Source organism: Schistocerca cancellata, chromosome 10 (genome assembly GCF_023864275.1).
Source record: "Schistocerca cancellata isolate TAMUIC-IGC-003103 chromosome 10, iqSchCanc2.1, whole genome shotgun sequence".
Taxonomy (NCBI): domain Eukaryota; kingdom Metazoa; phylum Arthropoda; class Insecta; order Orthoptera; family Acrididae; genus Schistocerca; species Schistocerca cancellata.
This window is the reverse complement of record NC_064635.1, coordinates 197,047,397-197,073,571: the sequence shown is the minus strand read 5'-3', so window position 1 is coordinate 197,073,571 and position 26,175 is coordinate 197,047,397. Positions and strand designations below refer to the sequence as shown.

At 45.9% G+C, this 26,175-nt stretch overlaps 1 protein-coding gene across 1 annotated transcript; it reads right to left on the bottom strand.

Moving 5' to 3' along the window:
* Window positions 1-1,984: 1,984 nt before the first annotated feature.
* Window positions 1,985-26,175, bottom strand: LOC126106630 (cyclin-dependent kinase inhibitor 1C-like). The gene is made up of 5 exons (XM_049912986.1): window positions 26,106-26,175; window positions 10,280-10,561; window positions 8,422-8,619; window positions 6,165-6,334; window positions 1,985-2,167 (listed from the first exon to the last, which is right to left on the bottom strand). Exons 1-4 carry the CDS (start codon window positions 26,115-26,117, stop codon window positions 6,203-6,205), a joined length of 624 nt encoding a protein of 207 aa, XP_049768943.1. The 5' UTR covers window positions 26,118-26,175; the 3' UTR covers window positions 1,985-2,167; window positions 6,165-6,202.

The following is a 26,175-nucleotide window of genomic DNA, read 5'->3' as shown; positions in this document are numbered from 1 at the left end:
ACCCTGTGAGGAAACGCGTCGCTCTTCTTCACTATCTCCTCCGTCAACCCGATCTGGTACGGATCCCACACTGATGAACAATACTCAAGTATAGGTCGAACGAGCGTTTTGTAAGCCACCTCCTTTGTTGATGGACTACATTTTCTAAGGACTCTCCCAATGAATCTCAACCTCGTACCCGCCTTACCAACAATTAATTTTATATGATCATTCCACTTGAGATCGTTCCGTACGCATACTCCCAGATATTTTACAGAAGTAACTGCTACTAGTGTTTGTTCCGCTATCATATAATCATAAAATAAAGGATCCTCCTTTCTATGTATTCGCAATACATTACATTTGTCTATGTTAAGGGTCAGTTGCCACTCCCTATCCGCTGAAAATCTTCCTGCATTTCGCTACAATTTTCTAATGCTGCAACTTCTCTGTATACTACAGCATCATCCGCGAAAAATCGCATGCAACTTCCGACACTATCTACTAAGTCATTTATATATATTGTGAAAAGCAATGGTCCCATACCACTCCCTTAGGCACGCCAGAGGTTACTTTAATGTCTCTAGACGTCTCTCCATTGAGAACAACATGCTGTGTTCTGTTTGCTAAAAACTCTTCAGTCCAGCCACACAGCTCTTACTTTTTTTATCAGGCGACAGTGCGGAACTGTATCGAACGCCTTCCGGAAGGCAACGAAAATAGCATCTACCTGGGAGCCTGTATCTAATATTTTCTGGGTCTCATGAACAAATAAAGCGAGTTGGATCTCACACTATCGCTGTTTCCGGAATCCATGTTAATTCCCACAGAGTAGATTCTGGGTTTCCAGAAACGACATGATACGCGAGCAAAAAACATGTTCTAAAATTCTACAACAGATCGACGTCAGAGATATAGGTCTATAGTTTTGCGCATCTGCTCGACGACCCATCTTGAAGACTGGGACTACCTGTGCTCTTTTCCAATCATTTGGAACCTTCCGTTCCTCTAGAGACTTGCGGTACACGGCTGTTAGAAGGGTGGCAAGTTCTTTCGCGTACGCTGTGTAGAATCGAATTGGTATCCCGTCAGGTCCAGTGGACTGTCCTCTGTTGAGTGATTTCAGTTGCTTTTCTATTCCTTGGACACTTATTTCGATGCCAGCCTTTTTTTCGTTCGTACGAGTATTTAGAGAAGGAACTGCAGTGCGGTCTTCCTCTGTGAAACAGCTTTGGAAAAAGGTGTTTAGTATTTCAGCTTTACGCGTGTCTTTGTTTCAGTGCCATCATCATCCCAGAGTGTCTGGATATGCTGTTCCGAGCCACTTACTGATTTAACGTAAGACCAGACCATCATAGAGGTGAACGGTGGCCAGAAATGTGCAGCGCACCATGGACGCAGGCTGGTGGAAGCATCTTATGGGAGACGGCCCCCTACGCTTGCATGGGACCTGTCTCGTAATCGAAAGGACGCTGACGGCCGCGAACCACATGCACCCTTTCATGCTTGATACCTTCCCCGACAGTGATGTCATCTTTCAGGAGTACAATTCTCCATGACTCGGAGCCAGCGGTTTGAGGAGCATTGTACTGAACTGACGTCCACGTCTGGCGACAGCAGCTGCCTCACATAAATCCTCTGGAACGCATTTGGGTTGCTACCGGGAGCCATCACTGCGTGTGCATATTAGCGGCCCGTTATGTACGCCATTTACATGGCTTGTACGTAGACATCTAATGCCACATACCTCCACGAACCTCTCAACAGACTGTCGGACCTTTGACACGCACAATCAGTAGTGTATTTCGTTCTAAAGACTGCCAAACAAAAACTTAAGCCGGTGGTCGTAATCGTTTTGGCTCATGAATGTATATCTGATGTATGACGTACGTTGATAAAGATTTGGTTTGTCATTCGAGAGCTAGAGATACAGGTCGGGAAGTGGGAGAAATGCTGGTAAAAATTTTGTGAAAAATAATATATATTTATTTGTATAAACTAGCAGCCTTGTACATTGCACAGTGACTTGAACCCATATGACGTATATGAAAGTATAAAAAACAATCGGAGTGCTCGCTGGTTCTCGCACACACTTGAGTCAATCCTGAGTTGGGACAGGTGGCTCCTGCCTCCCCCACAGCCGTCTGTCGCCGCTAAGAACAGCCAGCAGAGGGGTGCGCCACGGACCCTGGAACACGGAACGCCGGCATCAGATAAAGCTCAAGCCAAACACACACTTAAAACGAACATTAACAACAAAGAATGACGGCCAAACTTGAAGGACGCATGCGCGTAGAAAAAGCCAATACACTATGTGATCGAAAGTATCCTCGCACAAATTAGTGGACAGTAGCGCGCTGAGTCTTCGCCTTTATGGTGGCTTGAACCCTGCTGGGGGCACTTTCAGTGACGTGTCTCGGAGTGGGGGAGTGCCGCGCCATTTTTCCTCAAGAGCTCAAACGAGAGAAGATGGTGTCTGGAGCGAAGTCAACATTCTAACTCATCCCACAGTTGTTTAATTGGGCTCAGGTTGGAACTCTGTGCAGGCCTATCCGTTTCAGGAATAATAGTGTCCACAAACCATTGCATTACACTTGTCATGGTGACTCAATCATCGTCTTCCAACTGCTCGTCTATTGTACGCACAGTGGTCCACATTTAACGTTTTCTGGAGCACAATATGGAGACCACGAAAACCGCCCCCATACCATAACACCACCCCCTCCGGACTTCACTGTTGGCACTAATCGTGTTGGCAGGCAACGTTCTACAACCATACTCCAAACTCAGACCATTCCTTCGGATTAGCGCAGAATATAGCATGATTCATTACTTCCAATTACTTTTTTTCGAGTCATACACAGTCCATTGGCGCTTTGCGTCCACCTCAAGCATCGCTTAGCTGTACAGAAATTTTTGGCCTATTACGAGCTGCTCGACAGTCGTATCTCATTTCAGCTTCCTACGCAGTCATTGTGCTAAATTCTCCGCTGGTAATTCTTTGGATCCCTCGAGTGATTCAGTTCTCTGATCTCAAGCGATATTTTTGCAACCAACCTTTGCAAATGCTCGACAGTCCCCCTCTGTCACTATATGAGATCTGGTCTTGGTTCGTGTTTCCAAATCAGTATCACATCGTCAGCAGTCAACCTGGGCAGCTTTGGAAGGGTTGAAATGTCCCTGATGGATCTGTACCCAGGTGATATCGAATTACTAGCCCTCTTCGAAGTTACTTAGCTCTCCTGACCAACCCGTCCTTCTGTTACTGTAACTGTTGACATCCCAATACCCACCGTTTCCTTTTACACTGGTGTGTCAGCCACTAGTGACACCTAGCGGTCAATATCACATTTCAATTGGGTGTCCGGATATTTTTGACCAGATATTACGTAAAAGGTGGACATGTATTGAGATACCGTGAGTGCCGTATTAGATCTTATTTTCTCACGAAATGGCGAGATGACAGTGGTTCTTCACAACACAAAACCATCAATATATTTAGTGTTAGTAATAGTGCTTTCCTTGAAGTCCAACGCGTACATGTTTCCCCACCAAGAAGAATGACGTAAACAATACGAAACTTGACGACCTTTTTGGAAAAAAGCGAGAAGTGTTTGGTCTTAATAAGACTTCCATTACAGTTGCAAAAGGCTGAATTTGACGTATAAAACTAAGTTTGTTTTTACACTACATATAGCTTACATTCATGCTGCACGTTGGATGAAAAGTGTGTTACGCTGTGCAGGATCTTAGGTCAATATTACTTATCACAGCTTCCAGTATTTTCACCCCCAAATCGGACATAGCTGGAAAAAAATCCCTGATCACTTAAGGAGACCGATGCAACCAACAGGTAGTTCCATCTGGATGGTGATGACGGAGTTCACGTAGGTGACCAGGAGATTAGTCTGAAGATGGAAGACTGCACTTCCGAAACGAGTCAGTTTTAATGTGGTCAGATTATGAACATGATTAACATAAGTGTGGTAGAGCTGAAATATTATGTCTACTTCTCTTTCTAGTAATACAGGGTGTTACAAAAAGGTACGGCCAAACTTTCAGGAAACATTCCTGACACACAAATAAAGAAAAGATGTTATGTGGACATGTGTCCGGAAACGCTTAATTTCCATGTTAGAGCTCATTTTAGTTTCGTCAGTATGTGCTGTACTTCCTCGATTCACCGCCAGTTGGCTCAATTGAAGGAAGGTAATGTTGACTTCGGTGCTTGTGTTGACATGCGACTCATTGCTCTACAGTACTAGCATCAAGCACATCAGTTCGAAGCATCAACAGGTCAGTGTTCATCACGAACGTGGTTTTGCAGTCAGTGCAATGTTTACAAATACGGAGTTGGCAGATGCCCATTTGATGTATGGATTAGCACGGGGCAACAGCCGTGGCGCGGTACGTTTGTATCGAGACAGATTTCCAGAACGAAGGAGTCCCGACAGGAAGACATTCGAAGCAATTGATCGGCGTCTTAGGGAGCACGGAACATTCCAGCCTATGACTCGCGACTGGGGAAGACCTAGAACGACGAGGCCACCTGCAATGGACGAGGAAATTCTTCGTGCAGTTGACGATAACCCTAATGTCAGCGTCAGAGAAGTTGCTGCTGTACAAGGTAACGTTGACCACGTATGGAGAGTGCTACGGGAGAACCAGTTGTTTCCGTACCGTGTACAACGTGTGCAGGCACTATCAGCAGCTATTGGCCTCCACGGGTACACTTCTGCGAATGGTTCATCCGACAATGTGTCAATCCTCATTTCAGTGCAAATGTTCTCTTTGCGGATAAGGCTTCATTCGAACGTGATCAAATTGTAAATTTTCACAATCAACATGTGTGGGCTGACGAGAATCCGCACGCAATTGTGCAATCACGTCATCAATACAGATTTTCTGTGAACGTTTGGGCAGGCATTGTTGGTGATGTCTCGATTGGGCCCCATGTTCTTGCACCTACGCTCAATGGAGCACGTTATCATGATTTCATACGGGATACTCTACCTGTGCTGCTAGAACATGTGCCTTTGCAAGTACGACACAACATGTGGTTCATGCACGATGGAGCTCCTGCACATTTCAGTCGAAGTGTTCGTGCGCTTCTCAACAACAGATTCGGTGACCGATGGATTGGTAGAGGCGGACCAGTTCCATGGCCTCCACGCTCTCCTGACCTCAACCCTCTGGACTTTCATTTATGGGGGCATTTGGAAGCTCTTGTCTACGCAACGCCGGTACCAAATGTTGAGACTCTTCGTGCTCGTACTGCGGACGGCTGTGATACAATACACCATTCTCCAGGGCTGCATCAGCGCATCAGGGATTCCATGCGACGGAGGGTGGATGCATGTACTCTCGCTAACGGAGGACATTTTGAACATTTCCTGTAACAAAGTGTTTGAAGTCACGCTGGTACGTTCTGTTGCTGTGTGTTTCCATTCCATGATTAATGTGATTTGAAGAGAAGTAATAAAATGAGCTCTAACATGGAAAGTAAGCGTTTCCGGACACATGTGCACATAACGTATGTGGTGTCACCGCCAGACACCACACTTGCTAGGTGGTAGCTTTAAATCGGCCGCGGTCCATTAGTGCATGTCGGACCCGCGTGTCGCCACTGTCAGTAATCGCAGACCGAGCGCCACCACACGGCAGGTCTAGAGAGGCGGACTAGCACTCGCCCCAGTTGTACGACGACTTTGCTAGCGACTACACTGACGAAGCCTTTCTCTCATTTGCCGAGAGACAGAATAGCCTTCAGCTAAGTCCATGACTACGACCTGGCAAGGCGCCATTAACCATATCTGGAGAGAGTCTCATTTGTAGTCAAGAACGATGTACCACAAGGATGAATTAAAGTTAAGTAAACAGACGCTACGTACTTTTCTTTAGTGCATTAATAACGTATCCTGTTCCAGACTTCACGCCCGTCTGCATTAGATAGCGTATATTTCGGCCTCCTCTATCTACAAGGTGTTGGCACATTTGCCAACACATCAACATATTTTCTTTCTTTGGGTGTGAGGAATGTTTCCTGAAAGTTTGGCCGTACCTTTTTGTAACACCCTGTACAACACCGAGTCAAGCAACTGAGCAGCGTCTAGTTCCTGGATGATGAAGGGCAGTCTTCCCTCCTCTGGTGAGGTGAAGAGCAGCAGCAGCAGGTGAGGACTCACCTGAGAGGGTCTCGCGGAGGAGCAGCGCGGCTCGCCGCCTAGTGCCAGCCTCCCAGCTCGAACGTCTTCTCGAAGACGATGGGCTTCGGGACTGCGACGGGGACGGGGTGGGCCACGGGCACCGCCACTGGCTTGTGGATGAAGTAGGGGACCGGCTTCGCCACTGGCACCTGTGGGGAAAAAGTCACCACGTCCGTCACGTACGGAAAACCCTCCACCACGCACTTACTTGGACAGCTGGTTCCTTCACAGAGCTTGCGAGTCCCTGTAATTGTCACAGATGTTCACCGAGACAACAATCAGCACAAAAAGGTGGACTTTAATTCAGAGGTTGCAGGGAGTGGAAGAAGAAGATCTATCACAAACAATGGAAGCTGACGCATCGGTAAAATATCTAGGAGAATGTATACCCAGCGATATAGAATAGAACGACCACATAAAACTAATCGCAGGTTATACAGATGCCAGACCGAGATTCATTCCAGGAAACGCCAGGAAATGTAGTACTCCTGGAAAGGAAGCTTATAACTCTCGTTCGACCAATACTTGAATAGTACTCGACAGTCTTGGATCTATACCAGATACGACTGATAGAAAAAAACAGAGAAAATTGAAAGAAGAGCAGCGCGTTTAGTAAGTGTGAAAGCAGCACGGAAATTCTCAGCCAGCCGCAGTTGCAGACGCTGCAAGAGAGGCGTTCTGCATCAAGGTGATACAAGGTCCCCAGTTCGAGTCTAGGTCCAGCACATAGGTTTAATCTGCCAGGAAGCTTCATATCAGTGCACACTCCGGCGCAGAGTGAAAATCTCATTCTGGCACAAATATATCATTTCCTCCTAACTGCACCTCTAAAACACCATGAAGGGAAAAACTGAGAGCCATTCTGGCTCAAATATATCATTTCCTCCTAACTGCACCTCTAAAACACCATGAAGGGAAAAACTGAGAGCTTCTATTTCACACGCAAGGCTAACGCAATGGCTCTTCCTGCGAGAGATGATGAGAGAGGAGAATTGTTACATTCTGGTAAAAGGCGAATAAGGGGAAGAATGCTGTTGTTCGATGTATATGAGCCTGTACCAGGAAAGGCATCCGAATTGACGCACAAGTCTTTCGGAAACAGATATTTAATTACAGAAGCCATTTATGACTGGATCATTGTATTATGGGAAAGCGAGTACTACAGGATACAACAGAGACAAAACTGGAGACCTTTAAAATGTTAAAAAATTTCTGCTATTAAGAATAGTTACAGGAATATATGACGCAAAAACTTTTCCCAAAAGGAGGAACTGACTAGTGACATACATCTCAAAACATCCAAGGAATAGTACCAGTGGTAGGGGAAGAAGCAGTTGAAGTGATGAACGATATGATACAATAGCAAGAGAAGACGAGGAACGAAGTTCACAGAAGACCTATGTGGTATCAGAAGGTGGGGCATTTTAGTGAGCTGTCAAGTCATACACGTAATAGGTGTATAGGTGCTGGCAGGAAGAGTAGAGGGTAGAGGATGAAAAGGAGTTATCAAAGAAGCAAGGTCTAGTAGTCATGCAGTTGTGAAATGATAAGGCAGAATTTAAGGCGAGTGGTAGGTACGATTTTCCAACAATCTTCAATTATGTCCTATTCACAACTGTATGTCTACTACATCTATTATACTTGAAAACTCCTTTTCATCTTCCACAACTACAGTTTTTTTCCCTGTACTCCACCTGCCAGCAGCCATACAACTCGTACGTGGGTGAAATGACAGCTCATTAATTTTCCCATCTTCTGCATATCTACTACATCTATCACACCTGATAACTCCTTTGCATCTTCCACAGCTACAGCTTTTCCCCTCTACTCCACCTGCCAGCGGCCATACACCTCGTACGTGGGTGAAATGACAGCTCATTAATTGTTCCATATTCTGCGTGTCTACTACATCTATTATACATGATAACTGCTTTTCATCTTCCACAGCTACAGCTTTTCCCCTCTACTCCACCTGCCAGCGGCCATACACCTCGTACATGGGTGAAATGACAGCTCATTAATTACCCCATCTTCTGCATGTCAACTACATCTATCATACCTGATAACTCCTTTTCATCTCCCACAGCTACAGCTTTCGCCCTCTACACCTGCCAGCGGCCATACACCTTGTACATGGGTGAAATGACAGCTCATTAATTGTCCCATCTTCTGTAGACTTCATTCCTCATCTACCCAGTCGGAGGACTGATGAGTACATGTGAGGGAGGGTACTTACCGCTACAGGCTGGGGTACTGGCACTGGGTACGGCCTGTCCACGTGTACAGGGACTGGCCGGTCCACAGCGACTGGGTACGGCTTGGGTACGGCGACGGCGTACGGCTTGGGGACTGGTACAGCATATGGTGCTGGTACAGCCACGGGCACGTGCTTCTCCACAGTTACGGGGTACGGTGCTGGTACGGGAACTGGGACCTGTGCCACAAAAAGAAACACACATCGTCAACCCCTCTTCAGCATCACCGTGTCAGTTCATCTGCTTACGTGGACTTACAGGATTGGTGGTAGCTGCTTGAGGTGCTAAATGAACGCACCAGATACATATCTACAATCTTGTGTCTCTATAACCTTTCATTTTTCACAGTCCATGCATTAAGAAAATTGCTCTACGTGCTATAGGAGTGAAAAGTCAGAAACTTAGAGTATGATGCATCACAGGTGTCTCAAAAGTGAAGCGTACTAGTGCGATGAATTAACCTACTGGCATGAAGTAACACTGCACGCCCTGACTCCTAGGCATTGCCTACCAGGAACTCCCTCTTAAGGTTTTTGCTAAATGAGGTCTCCTCTGGATGCATTGCTAGTCTGATACCCCAGTAGGACAGGATATGGTGGAGAGTGCTTCATCCACACAACAGCAGCTATACTCAGTATACTTACTAATTAATGTGTAGGGGATATATACTTGAACAAATTAAATTCACTACCTAATTCCCGAAGATGATGCACTATTGCCCGCCTTCTGTATCATCTACTGACAACAGCACCTTGGATGCTGTATGGAGGGGCATCTGATCGTCACATTGCTGTCCCAGGTATTGTTTGCTTTATGAACCTTGGAGCTATCGCTTGTAAGTAAAATAGCTCATCCGTTGGCATGTCAGAACCAACAAGAGCAGTGCAGTAGTAGAACTACACCAAGGCTTAACATGCTGCAGCCAGATTAATTTACAATTCCATTACGAAAGGCATACATTGTACTCATACAAATAAAAACAACATATTTCTGAAAGACCCTTAAATGTTATTAAAGCTCTGAAATAAACACGTTTGTTGAATTATGATAGATGCATAGAAAATCGTAAGCAGTTAACAGTATGTGGATGAAGTTATGGGAGCAGCCTTACTTTTTCACTACAGTATTGGTGTTAATTGGCGCCATAACCACTCAAAAAGGAGGAACAGTCTTACTTTTTAAGTACAGGTTTGGTGTTAACAGATACTGTAACCACTCAGAAAGCAAATGCACAACTGTATCCATGAAAGCAATTGGATACCAACTAGAAATAGACAGAAAATTGTTCAACAGCTCGTGACATTTAAATGTGTTTATAGATATTATCGAACAGTAGAAATGTCGAAAAAGAGGTTAGAGAACAAACAGCAAAACCAAACAAAGTGGCATGGTGTTTAAATACTGCAACTTGAAAGAAAACATCTAGAAAAATAATTAGACCAGTTATGATATACACAGTTGAGGCCATTTCTGAAACATCAGTAACTAGAAGTTTGTTGGAAAGCTGGGAATTGAAAGTTCTGTGGAAGATTGCGAGGAAGACACTTAGAGATACAGAAGTGAAAGCATTAGAAAAGAAACTGGACTCGGTTAATGAGTGTGTGTGCATAAAAGAATGCGTGAATAAGACAGACACTTAGACGTGATTGATGAACAGGAGATTGCGAAAATCGTATGACATAAATCACTAGCTGCTACAAGGAATATAGGTTACCCAAGGAAAAGATGAACTCAAGGTAAAACATGATGACGAAAATGCGCTGTAGCCCAGGAAGACAGGAGGAAGAAGAAACTGGAGCGGTGTGCTGCCAGAGTACATCATGACACGTTGTGAGGTACCTGCTTGGTGATGGTGGTGTGCACAGAGACGCCAGGCTCGAGCACAGCTGCTGGGAGAGGAGCTGGAAGGGCTGGACCAGCGGCAGCGACAGCGCCAGCTGGTGCCCCAACACCGGCCAGTGCTGAACCCACACCATAGCCGCCCAGTGTTCCGTACTCCAGGGCGCCGAAGTCTCCCAGCCCGAAGAGGCCGCGCTTGTCGTGCCTCTTGCTCGCCACCTGTTGCTGCTGCTGCTGCTGCTCCTCACACAGCACTGCGCCTGCCAGCGCCAGCACCACCACCTGTGAGGAAGGTCACTGCGTTACGAAAGCTCGGTGCTCATTCACAACCATCAGAGATTGATGAAGCTGGCTTCACCACTGTAAGCCCCTTACCTTTATAGTGGCTGTATCGTCTAATGTTTCTGTTCCAGAAGCAAACTATGTTGCTTGACAACTGCTAAGGAACAACTGACACTTGCTGAGGAAAAACTACTAATTGCTACATAACAACTAACAATTGCTACAGAACTTCCGATCAATAGCAAAAGGAAATGAAGTGAAGCTTGTGCACAAACGCAGGGTACATATTCGACAGTTAATGCAGTACAGTGTTTGATGAAGCTTGTTGTCTATTGCAGATGAGCAGCTGGACGACTCAGAGGCAGTCAGTGTCACTTCTGTGGCCACAGTAATGGCTGTGTCGGAAAGTGTCGTCTCGCATTTAAAAAATGCCACTGAATGTGGAAAATGGAAATGATGATATGGTGTCAGTGGCCGGGAATTCCCGGGAGGGAAGTTGGGCCGCCAAGTGCAGGTCTTATTGAGTGCAACGCCACATTGGGAGAATTGTGCGTCGACAATGGGGATGAAATGATGATGAGGACAGCACAACACCCAGCCCCTAAGGGGAGAAAATCTCCCACCCCAGTGGGAATCAAACCCGGGCGCCCATGCATGGCAATACAATAGACCGTTCAGTCAGTGGGGTGGACACTGAAGGTGGAAATGCTATGCAAATGCAGACCACCACACCGCAAGAGGATCGATACGCAGCCCTGGTGGCGAAAAGGAACAGACATCTCATTCCTATGCAGATGGCTGTAAATCTTTCAACTGCTACAAGTGTTACATGCATCCCGGTTTAACCACACCATCACTGACGAAATGTTCGTTGGTGTAGGTAGCCTGTTGGTTTGGGTCAGCATCAGTGGCCTAGAGTGATATTTTCAGACGAACCCACAACACTGTGGTATGTGATTTTGGCCACACTTTACACACTACAGAATGTTCACGAACATCATCGGTATGGGCTAGGCGTTATGGAGTTTGCATACATTATGCATGCTATAACACTACCTTGGTGAACGCCGCATATTACTTCTGTTTTACTAAATGAATTTCCGTCTATTACTCCGAACTGTGACCTTTGTGACAGGAAATCACGAATCCAGTCGCACAACTGGATTCCCTGATTCAGGATCTGATTCAGGACAACTGATTCAGGATACCCTCCGCCACACACCGTCAGGTGGCTTGCGGAGTATGGATGTAGATGTAGATGTAGAACTGAGGCGATATTCCATGGGCACGCAGTTTGGTTAGACGACGCTTGTGAGGAACCGTGTCGAAAGCCTTCCAGAAATCTAAAAATATGGAATTAATTTGACATGCTGGTGGTGGAAAAACGTTTCACTGCCAGCAATTGGTTGGCAAGGGGAGAAGAGGTCGTGGCATAAAGTTCATGACCAGCAGACTTGGCACCAGTGTCTTGATTTAAATTCCAAACCTCTCTGCAATGTCTCATGAAGTGAGAGAATGTGACAGTTGATGGTGATCCGTCTGTTGGTTACGAACGTTAACCTTGACGGCGCCCTTGGTGCTATTCGACAGAAGTAGGCCATGTGTCAGCACCGGGTTTCACCCTCTCCCTTCTTTTGTCATCATCATCATCATCATCATACAATACTAGACTCCATACACAAACAATACATACAGGTAGTATTACAAAAAAAGTTGTAAAAGACAGCTGCTTATGGAGGCGGTCGCAAATATTTACTATGAAAAACAGTCTTGATCGCAATTTATTTATTACAGTGAAGGGTTTCGACCACTACTGTGGTCATCTTCAGACCAATGAGTAGGAAACTCCTTCTGGTAGTAAATTTACGACCAGAAGGAGGTTCTTACTCATTGGTTTGAAGATGACCACAATAGTGGACGAAACAGGTCACTGTAATAAATAAATTGTGATCAAGACTGTTTTTGATAGTAAATATTTGTAACACTTTGATCGCTGTTCACTCCCACAATGTAATCAAAAGTCGCAAATCTGATTCGTCACTCAGTAAGCTCCTGTACTGTTTTCACTCGCCAGGAGTGCGGGACGGTGTGAAATGCGTTCTCAACACGGCAACAACCAGAGAGCCGATGCCTACAGCGCTGTGGATCTCACAGTGGAACATAGCGAGTTGGGTTTCGGTCTCTTTGAGCAACCCATGTTTCTTTCTTTCCTTTTTCTTTTTGAGTAGGTTTCTCGTTCTCCAAAATCGTCACAATAGATGAGGAGCATAAGCCTGTCGATCCTTCGCTAACATTTGCGGAGGGCAAGAGGGAATACAAGGGACAATGGTGGAGGGAAACGTCGAAGGCTGAAGAACTAAAGGAAGCGCACCTTTTCTGTGGATAGACCTTTTTTCACATGATGTCTTGCGAACCACGGATGGAGGGTATCAGACCGATGCCACATTCCTTGACTTCCGGAAAGCGTTTGACTCGGGGCCCCACTGCAGACTCCTAACTAAGGTACGAGCATATGGGATTGTTTCCCAAGTATGTGAGTGGGTCGAAGACTTCTTCAGTAATAGAACCCAGTTATCGAAGCATTTGAGATGTGGTGCTATAGACGAATGTTGAAAATTAGGTGGACTGATAAGGTAAGGAATGAGGAGGTTCTACGCAGAATCGGAGAGGAAAGGAATATGTGGAAAACACTGATAAGGAGAAGGGACAGGATGAAAGGACATCTGCTAAGACATGAGGGAATGACTTCCATGGTACCAGAGGGAGCTGTAGAGGGCAAAAACTGTAGAGGAAGACAGAGATTGGAATACGTCAAGCAAATAATTGAGGACGTAGGTTGCAAGTGCTACTCTGAGATGAAGAGATTAGCACAGGAAAGGAATTCGTGGGGGGTCGCATCAAACCAGTCAGTAGACTGATGAAAAAAAATAAATAAATAAAAATAAAAAAAAAGCCAGTACGTTGTCCTCGATGGTGAGTGTTCATCGGAGGTGAGGGTATCATCTGGGGTGCCCCAGGGAAGTGTGGTAGGTCCGCTGTTGTTTCCTATCTACATAAATGATCTTTTGGATAGGGTGTTGATGCCGTGGTGTACGGGAAGGTGACTGTAGGAGGACACAAGATGACTTGGACAGGATTTGTGATTGGTGTAAAGAATGGCAGCTAACTCTAAATATAGATAAATGTAAATTAATGCAGATGAATAGGAAAAAGAATCCCGTAATGTTTGAATACTCCATTAGTAGTGTAGCGGTTGACACAGTCACGTCGATTAAATATTTGGGCGTAACATTGCAGGGCGATATGAAGTGGGACAAGCATGTTATGGCACTTGTGGGGAAGGCGGATAGTCGTCTTCAGTTCATTGGAAGAATTTTGGGAAGATGTGGTTCATCTGTAAGGGAGACCGCTTATAAAACACTAATACGACCTATTCTTGAGTACTGCTCGAGCGTTTGGGATCCCTATCAGGTCGGATTGTGGGAGGACATAGAAGCAATTCAGAGGCGGGCTGCTAGATTTGTTACTGGTAGGTTTGATCATCACGCGAGTGTTACGGAAATGCTTCAGGAACTCGGGTGGGAGTCTCTAGAGGAAAGGAGGCGTTCTTTTCGTGAATCGCTACTGAGAAAGTTTAGAGAACCAGCATTTGAGGCTGACTGCTGTACAATTTTGCTGCCGCCAACTTATATTTCGCGGAAATACCACAAAGATAAGATAAGAGAGATTAGGGCTCGTACAGAGGCATATAGGCAGTCATTTTTCCCTCGTTCTGTTTGGGAGTGGAACAGGGAGAGAAGATGCTAGTTGTGGTACGAGGTACCCTCCGCCACGCACCGTATGGTGGATTGCGGAGTATGTATGTAGATGTAGATGTAGATGTAGATCCGTACTAGGGTGGGCTTGCTGCGTTAAATCGCCATGGCCAAGAACGAGCAAGTCATCAAGAGGCTGACCACATGATGTCACCGCGTAGGGTTGGACCAGAGACTGACCAGATGTTCACCGATAGCCTACCAATGGTCGGATACGGTCAGTGAGCTTGCAATTTGCCGTAGACACTACACACGATCGTGCCGTCATAAGCCGGCCGATGTGGCCGAGCGATTCTAGTTGGCCGTCCGGAGTGGTCGAGCGGTTCTGGGCGCTCCAGTCTGGAACCGCGCGACCGCTACGGTCGCAGGTTCGAATCCTGCCTCGGGCATGGCTATGTGTGATATCTTTAGGTTATTTAGGTTTAAGTAGTTCTAAGTTCTAGGGGACTTATGACCACAGCAGTTGAGTCCCATACTGCTCAGAGGCATTTTTTCGTTGCTTCATATCGAATGCAGTGCAGCGCCGAGGTGGTGTGGACGCTGTCCAGCAGGTGGGAAAGCGCGCCGGGCCGCCTCTCCTCGTTTTCTTCCGCTGGCGAGGCATCAAGGCCCCGGCGCGTCCTTGCTTTCTCCACCGAGCGTCCGGCCTCGAACCTGACTCACATCGGCGAGCGGCCGCCGGGAAAGGTGTTGCGTCACCGCCGCCTTTCTTCCAGCACCAGTAGCAAGCGGCCGCGCTGTTACGGAACAGGACGGATGAACCTGGCCGCCCACGTGTGCGATGACGCAACGGCAGCTGTGAGGTCGCTTTCCTCCTCAGGGCGTCCTCCAGGTCCACGTGTCGTCAGAGGAAGGTCACCGTGTAAATGCTTTCTGTACTTCTACTGAACAGTAACTGGAACAGGTGGACTGCCGAGCAAGTAGGCGCTTCATCTGTTGTTGTTGTTGTTGTTGTTGTTGTGGTCTTCAGTCTTGAGACTGGTTTGATGCAGCTCTACATGCTACTCTATCCTGTGCAAGCTTCTTCATCTCCCAGTAGCTACTGCAACCTACATCCTTCTGAATCTGCTTAGTGTATTCATCTCTTGGTCTCCCCCTCCGATTTTTACCCTCCACGCTGCCCTCCAGTGCTAAATTCGTGATCCCTTGACGAGTCAGAACATGTCCTACCAACCGGTCCCTTCTTCCTGTCAAGTTGTGCCACAAACTCCTCTTCTCCCCAATTCTATTCAATACCTCCTCATTACTTATGCGATCAACCCATCTAATCTTCAGCATTCTTCTGTAGCACCACATTTCGAAAGCTTCTATTCTCTTCTTGTCCAAACTATTTATAGTACATGTTTCACTTTCATACATGGCTACACTCCATACAAATACTTTCAGAAACGACTTCCTGACACATCTATATATGCTGATAACAAATTTCTCTTCTTCAGAAACGCTTTCCTTGCCATTGACAGTCTACATTTTATATCCTCTCTACTTCGACCATCATTTTGTTCCCCAAATAGCAAAATTCCTTTACTACTGTAAGTGCCTCATTTCCTAATCTAATTCCCTCCGCATCACCCGACTTCATTCTACTACATTCCATTATCCTCGTTTAGCTTTTGTTGATGTTTATCTTATATCCTCCTTTCAAGACACTGTCCATTCCGTTCAACTGCTCTTTGCTGTCTCTGACAGAATTACAATGTCGTCGGCGAACCTCAAAGGTTTTATTTCTTCTCCATGGATTTTAATACCTACTCCGAATTTTTCTTTTGTTTCCTTTACTGCTTGCTCAATATACAGATTGAATAACATCGGGGAGAGGCTACAACCCTGTCTCACTCCCTTCCCAACCACTGCTTCCCTTACATGCCCCTCGATTCTTAAAAGTGCCATCTGGTTTCTGTACAAATTGTAAATAGCCTTTCGCTCCCTATATTTTACCCCTGCAACCTTTAGAATTTGAAAGAGAGTACTCCACTCAACGCTGTCAAAAGCTTTCTCTAAGTCTACAAATGCTAGAAACGTATGTTTGCCTTTCCTTAATCTTTCCTCTAAGATAAGTCGTAAGGTCAGTATTGCCTCGCGTGTTCCAATATTTATACGGAATCCAAACTTATCTTGCCCGAGGTAGGCTTCTACTAGTTTTTCCATTCGTCTGTAAAGAATTCGCGTTAGTGTTTTGCAGCTGTGACTTATTAAATGATAGTTCGGCAATTTTCACATCTGTCAACACCTGCTTTCTTTGGGATTGGAATTATTATATTATTCTTGAAGTCTCAGGGTATTTCGCCTGTCTCATACATCGTGCCCACCAGATGGTAGAGTTTTGTCAGGACTGGCTCTCACAAGGCTGTCAGTAGTTCTAATGGAATGTTGTCTACTCACGGGGCCTTGTTTCGACTCAGGTCTTTCAGTGCTCTGTCAAACACTTCACGCAGTATCATATCTCCCATTTCATCTACATCCTCTTCCATTTCCATAATATTGTCCATCGCCCTGGTATAGACCGTCTATACACTTCATCTACATCAACGTTATCTGGCGGCAGTATCGAATAACTGAAAAATGAAGAACACTTTTCAGTTGTTCATTGGAGACAAACTATAAAAGATAGAAACACGTTGCGTCTGTCAGTGGATATACGAAGGCTCACCGTGTAAATGCTTTCCGTACTTCTACTGACCAGTAACTGGAACATGTGAAATGCCGAGCAAGTAGGCGCTTCATCTGTTGTTGTTGTTGTTGTGGTCTTCAGTCCTGAGACTGGTTTGATGCAGCTCTCCATGCTACTCTATCCTGTGCAAGCTTCTTCATCTCCCAGTACCTACTGCAACCTACATCCTTCTGAATCTGCTTAGTGTATTCATCTCTTGGTCTCCCCCTACGATTTTTACCCTCCACGCTGCCCTCCAATACTAAATTGGTGATCCCTTGATGCCCCAGAACATGTCCCACCAACCGATCCCTTCTTCTAGTCAAGTTGTGCCACAAACTCCTCTTCTCCCCAATTCCATTCAGTACCTCCTCATTAGTTATGTGATCTACCCATCTGATCTTCAGCATTCTTCTGTAGCACCACGTTTCGAAAGTTTCTACTCTCTTCTTGTCCCAACTATTTATGGTCCACGTTTCACTTCCATACATGGCCACACTCCAGAAACGACTTCCTTAAATCGATACTCGATGTAGAAAATTTATCTTCTGCAGAAACGCTTTCCTTGCCACATTCAATGTCCGTTAATTTACATCTTGCGGTCATAAACTTTTTCACGTGAACACCTGAGTACAAATGACAGCTCCAACAGTAATATGCTCTTTTATACTTTGTGTACACATTGCCACCGGCTTCTGTAGGTCTGCATTCGCTATCGCATGACATTTGTCACTTCGTTGTACACCTCAAGACAAGTCACTTTGTATGGTGGAACGTACACGAAGTCGATCCAGTGTTCAAGTGCAACGTGCATTTCCCGTCGCTTCTGCAAGTAGCCACCACTGCGCACGCAGATTTACGATTGGCATACAAAATTCTTGCATATGCAAACGGAAGAGTACTGGTCAGCCACGCACATCTCATGAAAATGTCTAGCGCATCAGTGATCCGTTCACACGAAGCCTCTGAAAGTCCACGAGGTGGGCAGGCCAGGAACATCAGTTTTCTGAAACAAGTGTGTGGCGTGTTCTGAAACGATACCTTCTTGTGAAGCCTTACAGGTCACAGTCTGTGCAGCAGTTGCGTCCGGGAGACCGTAACAAAAGGTACTACTTTTGCATTTCAGTTCTCTGGGACACATTTTCCGAACGACTCTTCTTCTCGAACGAGTCGACGTTTCACCTATCGAGTAAACTAAACCGCTAATAATGTACGAATTTTGGGAGTCATAAAATCCTGGCATCGTAGCCGAACATGAAACGCCATCCGACGACGATGGCTTGGAAGAGGTGGACAACAACATCTTGCTCATTCCTTTGGGCCTCCCAGATCGCCACACCTACCGTCGACATTCGCACTGTTTTGCTGGTACGTTCAGTGCAGTGCAAGTACAAAGACGGAGGGTAAGAAATCAAACGAAATGTAATTGGCCTCTAAAGAACCTGCGCTGATCACAAGTCCTTGATACCAAAAAATGCGGAACGACTTCCGAAATTTTGTTGATGGATTTCTGGTTCACCCAGCGTACATCATGAGAAGTAACGGCCGTGTAACGCTGCCTTTGGTTAATCACCAAGCTGCGAGAGACGTTCAATAAGTAATGTAACATTTTTTTCTCTGCCAATTTCGGTTGGCAAAACGCTGAGTCTGGCATCTGTCACCATCCCAACAAGGTGCCGCATATCTGCCCGATCTCCCGAATGCCTGTCGGCCGCACAGAGCTTAGACGCCTGGAACGTGTGCACACTCTCATTCGAGGTGACCTCGCTGCTCAACTGGGCGTCTCTGTTACTGACACACGCGTCCATTAGTTGGGGGTGCTCAGAAGTGTGTGTCTCGCCGCCTAATAGAGAATTGTAAAAAGCGACGAAGGAATTGTTTGCGCGTTACGAAGCTGATGGTGACAATTTTTCGCTGGACATCATGAGAGGCGATGGAACTTGGGTTCATTAGCTCGAACAGGAAATAAGACAGAAATCCACGGAGCAGAGCCACGCCACCTCTCCTCCGATTAAAAATTTCAGGTCTCATCTTCAGCAGGTGAAGTACTGGTGACGGTCATTCGGGATTCTGAAAGGGTTATTCTGCTTGATGTGCTCGCTCATAGTGCATCGAGCAGCTCTGAAGCATGCCGGCCGCGGTGGTCTCGCGGTTCTAGGCGCTCAGTCCGGAACCGTGCGACTGCTACGGTCGCAGGTTCGAATACTGCCTCGGGCATGGATGTGTGTGATGTCCTTAGGTTAGTTAGGTTTGTTCTAAGTTCTAGGGGACTGATGACCTAAGATGTTAAGTCCCATAGTGCTCAGAACCATTTTCTTTTTTTTTTTTAGCTCTGAAGCATACTGTGCTACCCTCAGGAAATTGAAGAAACGACTTCAGTATGTTCCAAAAATACCAACCTCCTCCCGTACAGGCCATGAAGGCCCCCACGGTACCGACCGGCCGCCGTGTCATCCTTAGCCCATAGGCATGACTGACTGCGGACATGGAGGTGTATGTGGTGAGCACACCGCACTCCCGGCCGTATGTCAGATTTCGAGACCGGACTCTCTACTTCTCAGTCAAGTAGCTCCTCAGTTTGCCTCACAAGGGCTGAGTGCACCCCGCTTGCCAACACCGATCGGCAACCGGAGGGTCACCCATCCAAGTGCTAGCCCAGACCGACAGCGCTTAACTTCGGTGATCTGACGGCAACCGGTGTCACCACTGCGCCTATGACGGCGTCAGTGTGTTAGTCGCCACAAAAATGAAAGCAAACTTTTTCTCCGCGACAATCCGTGGCGTCAGACAAGTGTGTGCACCCAAAAAAGAGCTCACAAAACTTCCATGGACTGTTCCTCTTCATCCAGCCTACAGCCCAGATCTCGGACCTTCCAACTTCCATCTACAGGGTGTTTCAAAAATGACCGGTATATTTGAAACGGCAATAAAAACTAAACGATCAGCGATAGATATACACCGTTTGTTGCAATATGCTTGGAACAACAGTACATTTTCAGGCGGACAAACTTTCGAAATTACAGTAGTTACAATTTTCAACAACAGATGGCGCTGCAAGTGATGCGAACGATATAGAAGACAACGCAGTCTGTGGGTGCGCCATTCTGTACGTCGTCTTTCTGCTGTAAGCGTGTGCTGTTCACAACGTGCAAGTGTGCTGTAGACAACATGGTTTATTCCTTAGAACAGAGGATTTTTCTGGTGTTGGAATTCCACCGCCTAGAACACAGTGTTGTTGCAACGAGACGAAGTTTTCAACGGAGGTTTAATGTAACCAAAGGACCGAAAAGCGATACAATAAAGGATCTGTTTGAAAAATTTCAACGGACTGGGAACGTGACGGATGAACGTGCTGGAAAGGTAGGGCGACCGCGTACGGCAACCACAGAGGGCAACGCGCGGCTAGTGCAGCAGGTGATCCGACAGCGGCCTCGGGTTTCCGTTCGCCGTGTTGCAGCTGCGGTCCAAATGACGCCAACGTCCACGTATCGTCTCATGCGCCAGAGTTTACACCTCTATCCATACAAAATTCAAACGCGGCAACCCCTCAGCGCCGCTACCATTGCTGCACGAGAGACATTCGCTAACGATATAGTGCACAGGATTGATGACGGCGATATGCATGTGGGCAGCATTTGGTTTACTGACGAAGCTTATTTTTACCTGGACGGCTTCGTCAATAAACAGAACTGGCGCATATGGGGAACCGAAAAGCCCCATGTTGCAGTCCCATCGTCCCTGCATCCTCAAAAACTACTGGTCTGGGCCGCCATTTCTTCCAAAGGAATCATTGGCCCATTTTTCAGATCCGAAACGATTACTGCACCACGCTATCTGGACATACATTGTGAATTTGTGGCGGTACAAACTGCCTTAGACGACACTGCGAACACCTCGTGGTTTATGCAAGATGGTGCCCGGCCACATCGCACGGCCGACGTCTTTAATTTCCTGAATGAATATTTCGATGATCGTGTGATTGCTTTGGGCTATCCGAAACATACAGGAGGCGGCGTGGATTGGCCTCCCTATTCGCCAGACATGAACCCCTGTGACTTCTTTCTGTGGGGACACTTGATAGACCAGGTGTACCGCCAGAATCCAGAAACAATTGAACAGCTGAAGCAGTACATCTCATCTGCATGTGAAGCCATTCCGCCAGACACGTTGTCAAAGGTTTCGGGTAATTTCATTCAGAGACTACGCCATATTATTGCTACGCATGGCGGATATGTGGAAAATATCGTACTATAGAGTTTCCCAGACCGCAGCGCCATCTGTTGTTGAAAATTGTAACTACTGTAATTTCGAAAGTTTGGCTGCCTGAAAATGTACTGTTGTCCCAAGCATATTGCAACAAACGGTGTATTTCTATCGCTGCTCGTTTAGTTTTTATTGCCGTTTCAAATATACCGGTCATTTTTGAAACACCCTGTATTTATTACAATGAACGATGCACTCTGTGGGAACCAATTCGTGAGTGATGTGGAGATTATTGAGCAAGTCGTTGGTGGCGACGTCGACCAGTAGAGTGGTAGCATGCGGGGATACAGACCCTATGGACATGTAAACGGTAGCTTTATGAATGCTTGCGCTTTTAATTAAGCCGAGAAGCTACGCAATTAAGACGTTATTCGACTAGAGGATCTGTCCGAACCGGTTGAGCTACTTAGGTTGAATGGATTCCGTGATGAGCTCATTAGCAGAACAGAACCCGTCCCGCGTTCCCTCGCTGGATGCCTTCGTCGCATTAATGCCCCTTCCTCAACCTGTCGGACGAGAATGAAGACAGATCACAGCGCACTCGTTTCTGGAAACTTTACCTCTGGTTTCTTTCATAGTCTGCGCTATTGTTCCTCTTTCTGTTTTTGTCATTCCTCTTCAAAACGACAGTTTCGTCAGCTCCCACACGTAACGCTCTTAAAAATTATAATCGATACTATTAGCTACACGAGCACAAAACGCCAAATTATGTGTATACCGCAGGTGGCACCAGTCAGTGAAACAGGCTTACGTTAGTTTTTTTCCCCACCAGTTTAGTCGCTGTTTAAAATTCAGAGTAATGCAATTTAGGATCATACGCTTACCAACCCACAGTTCTGTCACTGTCGATATATGCTATCTGTCTCTCTCTTTGTCTCTCTCTCTCTTTTACACACACACATATTCACACACAATCACTCTTCCTCTTTCTCTCTCTCTCTCTCTCTCCCTCTCTCTCTCTCTCTCTCCAGATATCTCCAAAACACTCCTTAATTAAGATAAGCATACAACAAACGTATCCAGATCAGGTATTAGGGGACTTAACGTAAGTTACACATTACTATCGCAGGTGAAGGAACTTTTGTTGAATACTGTACCACACTTCAAAGTGACGTAGGTGCATGACACTGTTTTTCAACATAGCCACCATGTCTCTGCAGCTGCAATCTTTCTATTTCAGGACAACAGATATCGGCTGCTCGGTCACAGAAACATTTGCGAACCACTGTCTGAACGTCCTCATCTTTGGAAAATCTCTTTCCCCTCCCCTCCCCCCTCTCTCCCCCCACCCTCCCCCAGACGTTCTTTCCGCTTGCCGAAAAGATGGAAATCGTGTGGCAGAAAATATAGTGGATGCTTCCAAGCTTCCTATCGAACACATTGAAACAAAGCTTGTGTTGTGCTCGCCGTATGAGATGTTGCGTTGTCGTGCTGGATATGAATGGCTTTGTTTAATTTCCGACGCCTCTTGTTCCTTACGTTTTGTCCAAAATAATCGCTTCGTCTCGCGTAATTCAGCTTTGCAGGCATTTCACTCTGTGACGCTGTGACGCACCTCTTATCCGTACCACAGTACAATTGTCTCCGCAGGAAACACGGAACATGTACTGTCTTCTGACAATGCGACACTGCCGTTGCGCATTGGCGAGGTATAATTTCTGGCGTCCCTACGTACGTACCAACCGATGATTATAGGGCAGTGAAATATAATACGAATGCGTACCACCAGTATATCAAGGCCACAATGATCGCAGTACCTGCTCATATATTTCTATGTGCAGATACTGTGATAATTGTGGTCTTGATATGTCCCTCTTTATTCCGATGGTTGTTTTTTTTCTCAGCGTTTAACAGTCTTCCTCACTTTTACTCATTTTTTTAAAATAATCCAAGTCACAGTCACAAGCCAAAAAAGTGTTTTTGAAAAAAGAGACAGCATTGGTCGTATATTTTTTACTATCGCAAAATAGATTTTCTGTCACTGAGTGACCATCTTCAGTGCTGTATTGTATAACTTAAATTAGGATGCACTGTTGTCACTAAGCTTACGGCAATCACATAGTCTATGAGGATGACCCATCCAAGTGCCGGCCACGACCAACAGCGCTTAACATCGGTGATCTGACGGGAACCGCTGTATCCACTACGGCAAGGCCGTTGCCTCATGCGACACAGACACTGAGATATTTTCTGTAAATAGTACTGTACAGCTTCGTGGTTTTTAGAGAACGGGGTCGTGCGGCCACCAGAATTTGATATAATTTTGCAGTTTGTATTTTTTTAACGGGCGACAAGTTTTGGTCAAGTGGCCATCTTCTTGTCAAAAAAAGATTCAGACTGTATCAAGGTAAAGGAAGGAATCCTGCGTCAGATACATAACTTTTTCTTTGACTACAGAGTCTGTGAGATACATACGAATGTTGCAATTAGTAACAGTTACGAATTTGACGCCAAAGATCCTTCCTTCAATTCTTCATACAGTCTCATCTTGTGACTTGATAGGTAAATATGCATTATAATAGCGTTCGTTCGTTCAATTATGTCGTTCTCCAAAGGTCACTGCAGTCCTTGGGAGATGTCCAAAGTAGATCGCTGTTTTTCTAAATCCCTGTTTTTAGTGTTTTGAAACGAGACAGCGTTTCCTCAAAATAATTTTATTCAAAATTATACTGCCCGTTGTAGCCAATGATTCATCTGTTTTTGTCCACGATGTTAAATTTGCTTTCATTTTCTGGGCAGTTACACTACTCGGAGTATAATACTCCCTGAGTATTCGGGACTTTTTCATCCTTCTGAACCTCGTTATTGTTTTCATCTTTTGGTCTTCCTCTACGATGTTTACCCCCTCCCCCGCCCCCCCCTCACATTCACTATCCTCCAGTACTAATCTGCTGATTTCCTGATGTCCCAGAATGTGCGCTATCAACAGCTCCCTGCTTCTAGTCAGGTTAAACCACAAATTTTTCTTCTCCCTCCCCCTTCCCCATTCTATTCAGTACCTCCCCATTAGTTATTTGGTCTACCAATCTAATCTTCAGCATTTTGCTGTAGCACCACATTTCAAAAGCCTTCACTCTTCTTGTCTAAATTGTTTAAAATCTACGTTTCACCTCCATACATGGCTACAATCGATTCAAATACTTTCACTTTGTATCCTATCTTAGAATTTTCTCTGCCTTAGAAACGCTCTCCTTGCCCTTGCCTTCTGCATTTTATATCCTCTCTACTTCGCCTACCATCAGTTACTTTTGATGTCCTAATAACAAAATTCATCTACTAGTTTGTCACGTTTCCTAATCTAATTCTTTCGGTACCTCCTGACTTAATTCGGTTACATCCATTATCCTTGTTTTGCTTCTGCTGATGTTCATCTTATATCCTCGTTTCAACACATTGTCCATTTCGTTCAACTGCCCCTCCAAGTCCTGCTGATACTGATACAAAAATCAAAAAAGAGGGAGAAAACGAAGAGAAGTGAAATCGATAGCTAACCGGCCGACACGCTGTAGTAGGAAAGGATGAGTTAAATGAGAATGTATACCCTAAAATATATCGTAATCTGTTAAAACCACGAGCTGGAACCGGCAGCACATGTTCCGCACAAGAGCTACCGTACTGAATGCAAGCGTTCGGGTTCTGCTCCGTGTAGATTTACACGACGTCTCCAGCGAAACAAGCGCCTCTCTCGTAGCACCGGCGTATTACAAAAACACAAAGGCGCTCCAGATAGCAGCGTACGGCGAAAGCAAAAATGTTTCACCACACTGCCGGCCGAGGTGGCCGAGCGCTTCCAGGCGCTACAGTCTGGAACCGCGCGACTGCTACGGTCGCAGGTTCGACTCCTGCCTCGTGCATGGATGTGTGTGATGTCCTTAGGTTAGTTAGGTTTAAGTAGTTCTAAGTTCTAGGGGACTGATGACCTCAGACGTTAAGTCCCATAGCACTCAGAGCCATTTGAACCATTTTTTTTTTCACCACACTGTGTGAGTAGGAATCTTTAGGCGCGCTATGTGCAGGGCTTGTCGACAACATTAGAGAGCATCCCCAGGGCGTTTTAGTGATGTGCTGGATATATTGACATTCCCCGAGATCTTGCCCATTATTTTGAAGGACGGGCACCTATCTGTTTTGTAACTAGACACTGCCTTTACTTTTTATTTGTTTCATCTTTCGTTCTCTGCATCTAGAGCACCATTATCAAGGAATCAGTCCTACCACCAACCAAGCGGTGGTAATTGCCGGATTCCAGCTTCACTGTTTCGCTGACGGGAGAAATGATTGCTCCTCATTGGTGCTCCTATCAAGATTGTAGTTGAAACTGTGTGCCGGACCGAGACTCGACCTCGGGACCTTTGCCTTTCGCGGGCAAGTGCTCTACCGACTGAGCTACCGAAGCACGACTCACGCCCCCTCCTCACAGCTTTACTTCTGCCAGTACCTCGTCTCATTCCTTCCAAGAGAGCAGGAGAGCTTCTGTAAAGTTTGGAAGGTAGGAGACGAGGTACTGGCAGAAGTAAAGCTGTGAGGACGGGGCGTGAGTCGTGCTTCGGTAGCTCAGTCGGTAGAGCACTTGCCCGCGAAAGGCAAAGGTCCCGAGTTCGAGTCTCGGTCCGGCACACAGTTTTAATCTGCCAGGAAGTTACATATCAGCGCACACTCCGCTGCATTGTAAAAATCTCATTCTGGAAAGATTGTAGTTGAAAGAACGAAAGATTACACTGCCCTGTCCGGAGATGAGACGATACGAACTTTTTGTTATTATTATTATTTATTTTTTAAGGCACCGCGATGTTTGCTACGCTTCTTCAGTACTTACCAAGAGCTTCATGTCGAGATGTGTGAGAGGGTAGGTTGCGTGGAAGCAGGAGAAGCGGCGGCGAAGAGCG